Source organism: Wyeomyia smithii, chromosome 3, assembly GCF_029784165.1.
Source record: "Wyeomyia smithii strain HCP4-BCI-WySm-NY-G18 chromosome 3, ASM2978416v1, whole genome shotgun sequence".
Taxonomy (NCBI): domain Eukaryota; kingdom Metazoa; phylum Arthropoda; class Insecta; order Diptera; family Culicidae; genus Wyeomyia; species Wyeomyia smithii.
In genome coordinates this window covers 145,418,896-145,430,141 of record NC_073696.1, presented here as the reverse complement: position 1 = coordinate 145,430,141, position 11,246 = coordinate 145,418,896, and the positions used below count along the sequence as shown (strand labels likewise).

At 38.5% G+C, this 11,246-nt stretch overlaps 1 protein-coding gene across 1 annotated transcript; it reads right to left on the bottom strand.

Moving 5' to 3' along the window:
• Nucleotides 1-709: 709 nt before the first annotated feature.
• Nucleotides 710-1,741, bottom strand: LOC129728648 (uncharacterized protein DDB_G0289917-like). Its single transcript, XM_055687100.1, has one exon. It carries the CDS (start codon nucleotides 1,739-1,741, stop codon nucleotides 710-712), a length of 1,032 nt encoding a protein of 343 aa, XP_055543075.1.
• Between the last annotated feature and the right edge of the window lie 9,505 nt (nucleotides 1,742-11,246).

Genomic DNA, 11,246 nt, shown 5'->3' with positions numbered 1-11,246 from the left:
ACGTTAAGGATAACATAATCAGATAAACGACTTAGTGTAGGTTGAAATTGAGAATAAGTTATGTACAACGGTTCATTATTAGTATTTATGAATTTAACATAAGGTTTTATCGATGAGATGATAGAGTTTCCACAGAACACTCCAGGGCAAATTTCTTTCGAATGGACTACCATATCATCTGAAATTCGTGAATGTGGAACCCTTCTAATGACTTCACTACGACTCGGTAACATGAAGCCTTCGTTTAAATTATCTGCAATTGGTATTGCCATTTGTACATTTCCTATATCAAATGTAAGCAACCAATATTCGTAATCTAAAACACATTTAAAATTAACTAAAAAATCACGTCCTAAAATACCATCTGCTTGAATAGGTATATCGGGCGTAACTAAATAAAAAGTAAGGTTTAACACTGAACTGTTGTTAAAACATAATGTAGTATTTACTAAACCTAAAGTCTGTATGTTATTTTCTGTGATTCCAATTAAATTTATTTTATTATTAATATTTACAGGTTGATCTGGGTTGATATTACGTGCTTTAAATAACGATATATCAGCGCCAGTGTCAAGAATTGAATTACAAACTGTATTCCCGGTCATGTGCACTTTGACCTCGATAAAGTTTGATGCATTTAAATTGATTGTCAATATCGGTGTGGCGGTTGGTAACAACTGTCTAGTTAGTCGACGTCTAGGATCAATTGTTACTGTTGGCCAAAAAAATAATTTGGATTGGAAAATCCATTTTGTGGTATTGCTAACTGTTGGTTATTAGCGTTTTGCTGACTGTTTGGTTGATTGGATCCCGTTGCTACTTGAGCGTAGCAGGGATTAACTAAGCGTTCTTCATGTTGAGTCGTAACATTGCTTGGTAGTTGCGGAATGTTTTGCTGTCTTGCGAAAAACATTCTTGCAGCTTCGAAATTTCTATTCGGGTTAAACTGACGGTTTTGGTTGTAATTTTGATTAAAACCTCTATTAAACCGATTAAAGTTTCTATTGTTCTGCTGTTGATTGTATTGGTTGTTATGATTGTTATGATTTCTATTGTTATTAAGTGGAAATCGTGGTTGATATCGATTGTTGAAATTATTTCTTTGATTATTATTCCTCTGCGGTATCCTGTTCACGTTATTGTTTTGATATCTATTTCTGTTACTCGTGGCGTTTAGTACCACTGCGTTCGATGTTGTCGTAGTAACATTTTCATTCTCCACCATTATATTAATGGCTTCCTGGAGATTGGTGAACTTACCTACTTTTAACACTATTTTTGTCTCAGAGTTTGAAGCATTCGCTACCATCGTTTGGATAGCAGCTTTTTGAGCCATTTTCATTGCGACTTCGTTCGGAATTTTTTCGGTAATATAGGTTTCAGTCAATTTTTCAGCAAGTGAATCTACTTGCTTAGTAAAATTTTGCAAATCGTCTGGAGATTTTAACTTTAAGTTATTCAGATTACTTTTAGCTGAATCTGACGTACTTTTCTCACTGCAATTGCTGATCAAAGCTTGGGTAATTCCGTCATAATCATCCGGAATTGTAGCGAATAGATTTCTCGCTTTCCCACTCAGTTTAGTTAAAATAACTTGAATAGCCGCTGCTTTGTTTTCAGCGGGTACTATTGTCTTAACTAAATTTACTGCGTCCACGAAGGATTTAACTCCTCCGGAGTTTCCATCATAAGCAGGAATTAAGGTAGCCAGTTCGGCTGCTGTTTTTATATTAAGTGTCATATTCCCTTTGTTATGGAATTTTAAACTCCAAATGATGATTTTACTTAATATTTTAAGACAGAATTTTCTTTTGGCTAACCTAATGTCACTGTTTGATCTCGACAAGTTAGCGTCAAGAATGGGTTTAAGAAAAACGTTAGACTTGGTTTGTAGTTCTGGTTCGCTGTCGTATTCTCTATTAGTGTTGACTATTGTGTTATCTAAAATTCTGATGCACTCTGAAAAAAATACTTTTATCGCCCCATATGATTCTACCTCTAAATTCCATTCAGACGGACTGAGTCTAAATTGAAAAGTTTTTAAGATTTTTTTGTATTGAGAGAAATTTTCCTCTAATTGCTGTTTCTTGAGCAGAATATTCTCAAGGGTTCTGCTTTTGTGTTTGTTTTTCTTAAGGTTAGAGTATTCTTTTTTGATATTGTGTTGAATAAGTCCTAGTTCTTCCATAAGTAGGAAATTGGTCGATCATGTTGGTGTTTAATGCTTAGAAAAAAAAAAATTTTTTACTCACGACATTATAATATGTTGTTTATCGGTCAATGTTATTTATTTGGTTGCTGCTTGTAGATGATGATGTAACTGCTGCTGTTGTTTGATGATGCTGCTTCTGCTGTTGCTGTCTGCCGTTGACGGTTGATGGTACCGTTGATGGTTGATGGTTGATGGTACCGTTGATGGTTGATGGTTGCTGCTGTGGAGATAGATTTTGATCGACTTGTAGAGGCTGCTGGTGCTGTCGATTGTCCTGTTGTTTTTTTTTCTTCTTTTTTTCTTAACACTGTTTACCTTCTTCGGGCGAGGTAGTTGCCCATTAAGTTTTTTATCAAAAATGTTTCAATGTTCACACATTGCTTACATCATGTAGGCTCTTCGCGATTCTGAGCGCTCGATTATTTATACACTGCTTATGCATAGCGTAAGCGGTGAGTAGAAGCTGTGTGATTGTCACACACATTATCGTCCATAAAAGCACTTCGTGGGTCTCTAACGACTCACTATGTAACTCCTGATTATTTATAATTTTAACCTGAGGGTCCGCGTTATGGACCGTATCGGTTTTTGATTGGGTTTTACCCATTATTTGGCCTTTTACTCTCTTTTACAAGTTTATAATTTTTGCTTTTTTTTAATTAAAGTTCATACGCACTATCACTCGCTTTTTTGGAATTACTGTTCATAATTTTTTTGATTAAAGTTCATACACATTATCACTCGTTTTTTTTGGGGTTACTGTTCATAATTTTTTTCACTCTGGTTGCTGCTTACTATTTAACAGCTCCCAACGTTTTCGCCTTTCCGCGTAGAAGCTTTTCTTCTGCGCCTTCGTCATTCGGGGCGGCGTTTTCTTAATTATCTTCTTTTTTTCCACGTTTGGGATGTACGCCGGGACGTCCGCGTCGTCCCAACACTCTTCACTTTGCATTTTGAACAGTTCACTAAGTTTTTTCCACTAAGTTCACTAAGTTTTTTTTTCACTAAGTTCACTAAGTTTTTAGGTTTTTTTTTTCATTTAATTCCTGAATTCACCACTGCTTTTATATTACAGCATACATATTCATACTTCTCGGCTTCAGGCTTCGCGCCACCTGACGGTCGCCATATAAACACCTTAAATAAAACAACCACGCTGTTTGGTGTTTCGACTTCGAATGCTCTTTATTTTACTCTGTGGTTACAGGTTGGTTCTTAGCTTACACTGCTTAATTCTAGTACTGCTTAATTCTAGTGGGGGAAAACATACCACTCAAATAACTATCATCGAATCGCGGGCTAGCTTGATGCCACCGACACGATTGGTTAACAAAATGTATAATATACAAACACACACGCTTGTGGTATTTGTTTACTATTTAGCCATGTGCGCTTAGCCATATGCGCTCGTCGCGCTAGGCTTGGGATAGGTCCAGACACAGTGTGAAGCAATGTAATTTGACTCTCGCACTGTGTCATGAGAAAAACGCTAGCCGGGTTTATGCACTGGGACAAGTGCATTGGCTCGGTTATGCAACTTATGAAGTTCGGAATTTATTTATTTATTTATTTATTTATTCTTCATCTGACTTTTTAGGTCTTAATGAAATGTGGCGGGGAAAAGCCCATTTGAGGAATTCCTTGCGAAACCCTCAAGTGCGCGTAAAAACCCCGCATCTTTTGATTTAACATTTACAAATTATGAATTAAGTCTAACAAAGGCACATCAATACTACAAAGCTGACACTGACTAAGCTTAACTATAGTAAATCTAGAACTTAAGGCTAACACATTATAACATTCGCTTAAGTCTATTTTTAAAAGTAACACTTGATTCATTGAAGTCAAACAATTCAAACACATTATTAAAGACGCTACACATCCCCCTTATGGGCTCGTTTTGACCATATTCAGTGCGTTGAAATGGAAGACGCAGAAAGGTCATTCAGCGCGTTGAAATGGAAGACGCAGGAAGGTCACGACACTCAGATTTCTGTAGGGCACATTCACGTGAATTTCAGACAGAATGTTTGGAGCGTCTCGGCGGATCAGTAATTTTCCCACAAATACCGCCCTGGACACATCTCTTCTCTTTGCCAGTGTGTCAATACCAAGTAATTGGCATCGATTGGCATATGGTGGTAATTGATCAGGATTACGCCATGGGAGTGATCTTAAAGCATAACGAAGAAACTTGGCCTGTACTGATTCAATTCGTTTGGTCCAATTGTCAGTGTAGGGACTCCATACTATAGCTGATGTTTCCAAAATGGAACGAACTAAGGAAACATAAAGCGATCGCAATCAAAACGGATCGGTAAACTCTTTGGCTATTCTCATGATGAAACCCAGGTTTTTACTAGCGTGCGCAATGATATGAGAGTAGTGGTGCTTGAAGGTTAGTTGTGAATCAAGCAGTACACCTAAATCCTTGACTACCGATACTCTTTCAAGATTTTCTCCGGTTTCACGAAAACGGATTTTTTTCCGCGTGAAAGAAATTGCAAGACATTTTGAAACACTGGTTATCAGTAAATTACGATTACACCTGTCAGAAAAATTATCCAGATATTGTTCCAGTTCTCTACAGTCTGCTTTAGTACGAATTACGCGAAAAAGTTTCAAGTCGTCAGCATAGATAAGTTTACAGCCTGGTGGAATGACGTTGCAAACATCATTGAAAAATATTGAAAAAAGGAGTGGTCCAAGGTTGCTCCCCTGAGGCACACTCGACAAGTTAACGAAATTGTCTGACTCGGTGTTGCCTAGCTTTATGCAGAGTGTGCGGTCAACGAGGTATGATTTCAGCCACTTTGTGAAATGGTGTGAGGCACCAAGACGTTCAAGTTTGGCCAAAAGAATGGTGTGATCAACACGATCAAACGCAGCCTTCAGGTCGGTGTAAATAGTGTCAACTTGCATCCCGTTTTCCATGTTTTTAATACAATTAGATGTGAACTGAAGCAAGTTAGTAGTGGTCGATCTACCGGGGTAACAGCCATGTTGGTCTAACGAGATATATGTCTTGAATTTACGAAGTAGAACGTTGCCGACGAGAATCTCAAATAATTTTGATCCAGCGGATAGTGAGGTTATTCCTCGATAGTTCGTTACATCGTGTTTGTCGCCTTTTTTATAAACCGGGAACATAACAGACTTCTTCTAGCAGTTTGCAGTAGTGGAACTGAATACGCTTGAAAAGTGTTTCTTGAATAAAGAACAAACACCATCAAGCGTTTCCGCGTTTTCATTCCCAAGAAACATACTGGTAGGAAGTCCACTTTCTTTTCTTTTACTGTTTATAAATGACCAGAAGCGTTTTGGGCTTCGTTTGAGCTCAGATTGAGTGCGTAGCACATGCTGAGAATAAAGGAAACGATTGTAGATTGTATAATTTTTGCTTGCAGTAGTAAACGAAAGTTTAGTCATTGCGTTTCGTCGTTTGACGTATCTCCGAAGTGCCGCTGCCCTTAGTCGTCTTAGCTCACGAAGATGTCGATTAGACCAAACAGGCTTTCGCCGGGGGCGTGGTGCCGGTACAAAATTACAAAATTACTGTTTGAGCGTGTGCGAAAATATATCAACTAAACTATTGACATCAGGTGCGCGGCTTAACAAAGTTTCCCAATCGACTGCAAGTAGAGCCCTCTGAAGTCCATCAAAATCGGTTTTAGAGAAGTTGTATTGCTTAGTTTCAGACAACTCTTCAAAGCAAACTGGCTGCGTGCAAGCTAATGAGACAGAGACTGGTGGGTGATGAGCATCAATGCCAACTAATGGGTCGCATGCTTCAGCAATATTGCAGTTCAAAACGGATTCATCGCTGACGAAAACGAGATCAAGGGTGCGATTTCGAGTGTTTTTAACTGTGCTTATTTGAGACATGTTGAGTAGAGACATCCCATCCAACAGTACAACACTGGAACCATTAAAATTCGAATCAGCAGGATCTGCAAAGACGCGACCAGAGTGGCTAGCTTTCCAAACAAGGCTTGGTTGATTATAATCACCGAATAGAAGGTGAGTAGTATGCGTTTGAAGTGAGTCCGTGACAGCAAGCACTGAGTCGATATGATTTTGCATCACAGATGCGTTATCTGCGATATCGGGAGGGATATATACAACACCCACACAAATGTTAGTGTCGTGTGCGCGAACGTCCACCCATAATTGCTCGAAATCGAATTCGGGACTAGATCTTCGCCTGGACTGTAATCTGTTTGATACAGCCACGAGGACCCCGCCACCACGAGATTTACCTGTACTTGCTGTGTTACGATCGTTGCGGTAAACTGTGTACATTTGTCCAAAAAGCTGCAGGAAACTAATAAGATCATTTAGCCAGGTTTCAGTGAGGACGACGACGTCATGTTCGGCATCCGAAGCAGCAACAAAAAGCTCATCCATTTTCGTACGTAGCCCTCTCACATTCTGGTAAAAGAATTGAAGATGTTTCTGTTCACGCAGGTTGCAATCCAATGGCCCGACATCAACGCAATGCTCAGCAGTAGAATTTGCCTGAAAAGCGGATCGATTTTCAACGACGGCAGAATCCGAGCACCTAGCTCCTGAAGAACATATACATTCTTGGTGTTTACCTGGGGGAAAACAATCGTGGTGTCTATGCTCATTCATTCGCAGCGATGAGCGAGTTGCGTGCTCGCATTTATCCAGCGTCGTAATCTTCGTTTCATTTTTGTCATTGGTACATGGTATCTTTGCGGAATTTGTACTGCAGGTTGAGCTATGGGAGATGAGAATTTCGTGATTTTTTTGAATTTCTGTTGAATTTATTTACTTATCTGGTATGGGGGCCCGTTGGCCCCCCGTGTCCACCGGTGGTTAAGATCCTATATATTCATGGTAGTCTATGTAACGGAGTGGTGCAGCCCCGCAGGCGATTGTTGCGGGCTCAGTGGGTTGATTCGGGGAAATTTTAATGCATTTGAATTCCAAAAATCCTTACTTGCACGGCGATCTTCAAAGGCTCGAAAATATATTCCCTTGGGCCAAATAGACGGGTTGAGCGACTGATCTTTCAATGATTGTTCTATTCCAACTCTAAACGAAACGAACGCCAACGCTTCCAGATCGACATCCTTCTTAACAAGTTTTTTTACTACCGGCTGAGAATTCGGTATACATTCCTCGACTAGAGCAGCAACTTCATCTTCGGCCACTTGTGGGGCAATTCTCGACAAGTAAATCCAGAATTTTTCAGCTGGCTTTGGCACAGTTTCAATTTTTTCCGGCATATTATCAGTAGACCGCGTGCCAACAATCAATTTTGTTTGAATTGTCACCCGCTTCGGAGTGTCGCTGGGTGATACAACTCTGGGACGTTTGCTTCTGCGCGGTATAGATAACGGCGGGGGAATAGGGGCGGACAATAGCTTCTCAGACATCTGTCTTATTAAAGCATTAGTTTGTCCGAGCTCGTTTTTAAATGCATTTAAGCAACCATTGATAGCTTCAGAAACAGAAGAAGTGATTGCTTTTTCATTGCAAGGCGATCCTTGTGACTTCAAAAGCTCAATTGACTTGATACAATTCGCGCAGAACCATGAAAGATAAGCTTGTCCGTTAACAAAATCAAGATTTGATCTTGCCCATCCGAAACATTTCATGTGCGCTGCGCGCTCGCATAAGAAGCATTTTATCAAATTAAGGTTCTTAATGGGTTCAGAACATTCAGAGCAGTTTTTATCCATTTGTATGTAAGCTTTCGGCAGCTCTCAGTATAAACAAAGGCGATTCCAGCAGCTGCTTACAGCAATAACAGCGATTAGAAGTGAAGCGAGTTGGAACAATAGCGCGTGATCGATGCTCAGAAGATACCAAAACAATGAAGGCAGTCGAACAGTATCGAATATTAAAAACACTTTTCAGCACGACACAGCACGAAATTCGCATGAACTCCAGTGAATTAACGATGATTTATTTCTCACTTAATAAACACAGTATTTTCTTTACACTTTTAAAACCGAATACTAGGAAGAAAAGCTGAATGAATCAAGACTGAAGTTTATCACTAACTTATTTACTTATTGAATCATTTATTGACGGGAACAAACATGACCCAGTTTAAACTGTTGGACATGTTCGCTTGACTTATGGGAATGTTAAGGATTGGTTAATCGTTTTAGGACTCGTGGGAAATCTTGAGTGGTTTGGTAATTAATTTATTTGAAAGGTTTGCGTGTGGGAAACAAAGTAAGACTTTGCTTTGGTTTTTTCTTGGGAACCAGGGAGAAAAAGGTTCTTTTGGATTTTGTTACTAATTTATGATCTTGGGAAAAGTTATTAGGGATTTGTGGAAAGAATGTTGAAAAAGGTTCTTGGGAAAAGTTATTAGGGATTTGTGGAAAGAATGTTGAAAAAGGTTTTTGAATATATGACACGTGCTCAACAGGGATGAAGAGATGAATGACTTGGGTGTGACAATGGAAAAAAATAACAGGAGGGTTGTGTGCAAAGCCATGACCGCAAGGTTGAAGTAGAATACTTTTACAAGAAAGATAACCCGGCTGCTTGCGTGTCAGTCATTTTTTCTGGTAAATAAACGTTGACTAATCAGACCAATCGAATTTTGCGCTTCAACAAGGGTTGAACATTTTCAATAATATAGTAAGTTGCTTGTCATGGTTGGGGCTTGACAATTTTTAAATTTTGAGATGAAATTATTTCGGATGTCGTGCTCATGACTGAAGGAAAAGATACTTCAGTACGTTCTGAGACACGGGAATAAAGTAAAATTTTTAACTTTTACAAATTTAAAAACCTAAATTAATCCACCTAGCGGTCAGACCCAGCCTTTCACATTCAAGCTTTTATTTGTGAAAATAAATTTACATGAACGCTTCAATCCAATAAATGTATATTCACTCTTAAAAAATATTGATGTTGTAATCTATACATATAAAAATGCAATCCGGTCTGTCTGTCTGCCTGTCTGATCCATATAGGCTCGAAAATTACCGAACCGATCGGCGTGAAAATTTGTATGTAGAGGTTTTTGGTGCCGATAAAGGCTCCCATGATAGTTTGAGACCCCTCCCTTTTCTGGAAGGGAGGGGTCCCATACAAATGAAATATAAATTTCTGCACATCTCAAGAACAAACCAAGCAAATGAAACCGAATTTGGCATGTAGATGTTATAAGGGGTAAAAAATATGTTCATAATGTTTTGACACCCCTCCTTCTTTTGGAAGGGGGGATGCCATACAAATGAAACACAAATTTCTGCACATCTCGAGAGCTAACCAACTAAATGTAACCAAATTTGGCAGGTGAATGTTTTAGTGGTAAAAAATATGTTCCATAATCGACCTTAGACAACATTTTTGATTGTAAGATAGCAACTTCCAGTTTCTGGAAATCAGCCTAAAATGGACGATTCCCATTAAATATGAGTATCTCAGAAACCAGAAAGATGCACAGAAGCTAAAAATTGATCACAGACACAATCTTGAATTTTAAGATGGTGAATTCCGGTGTCTGGCAAACAGCCGGAAATGACCAAATACCATTCAATATGAATGTTTTCGAACCAGAATTACGCCCAGATGACAGAAATTGGTTTCACAGGCAATTTTAAAGTTCAAAATGACGACTTTTGGTTTCTGAAAAACAGCCCAAAGTGACCAAATACCACCCAATATGAGTATCTCCGGAGCCAGAATGTTGCAAGAACACCATTATGAATTGTAGGATGACAACTTCTGGTTTCTGGAAAACAGCAAAAAATGGCCGATTTCCGTCTGACATGAGTATCTCCGGATCTAGAATGATACACAGCAGCTGAAATCGACCACACATCCCATTTTGGATTCTAGGTTGGCGACTTCCGGTTCCTGGGAAACAGCCGAAAATGATCGATTAACACCCAATATGGGTATTTCTTCAACCAGAATGACGCTCAGAGGCAAGAAATTATCTCAAATACCATTTTGAAATCCAAGATGGCGACTTCCGGTTTGTGAAAAACAGCCTAAAATAACCAAATACCATCCAATATGAGTATATCTGGAACTAGAATGATGCAATGAGCTAACAATTGACCTCAGGCACCATTTTGAATTGCTAAATGGCAACTTTTAGGAAACAGTCGAAAATGACCGAATAATACTCAATATGAATATTTCTGTAATCGAGATGATGCATAGAAACCAAACTTTGACCCTGGACACCATTTTGAATTTAAAGATGACCACTTTTAGTTTCTGGAAAACAACCAAAATAACTAAATACCTCCAAATATGGGTATTTCCGGTGTCAGATTGATGCCAGAAAATCTTCTAAAAATGACCGAATACCACCCAATATGAATATATTCAGATTTAAGGCGATGTACAGAAGCCAAAAGTCGAGGATATTGTCATTTCGATAAACCCAATCAATTCAAACGATTTGTTATTTGACTTTGATCTTATCCTATGGCCGATTCGTCGTGCATTTGCAGACTTTTAACACATCGCAAGGAATCAATTAAATTGGAACGCTCAAATAGTACGACACCACATTTAAATTATTTTGAGGCCACATATATCGATCAAAGCAGGTATAGTTTTAAATATTCGTTGAATTTCTTCGCTTCCATAACGTTTGAGCCACATATCAAATTGTTATGAAGTTTGTTATTTGTAAGTTCGAAAGGTGACTCGTTCGTTTGACACTAGTTATGTTCAAATAAGTCATGTAATCTTTGAGATAATAGACTTCCGTTGTTTTATTAACAATTTAATACATAACGGTTGCTTAAGTTCGATTATAATTAAATGAAATGGGAACGTATAGGGCAGCCAAACTTTTAAACCACGTGTTCAATCATAATTCATCAGTTACCCCTTAACTAGCTCGTTCATTTTATATCGATATTTTTCAAATCGGTTGTGTAGTTTCTGAGATAATGAAGTTTCGTGATTTTCACATTTCTATACATTACAGACGAAGTTACAGTCCGCTTACAGTAAAATTCAATAGGGTGTTATGAGGCGGCTATACATTTCATTTGACACTAATTTTGTGGAAATC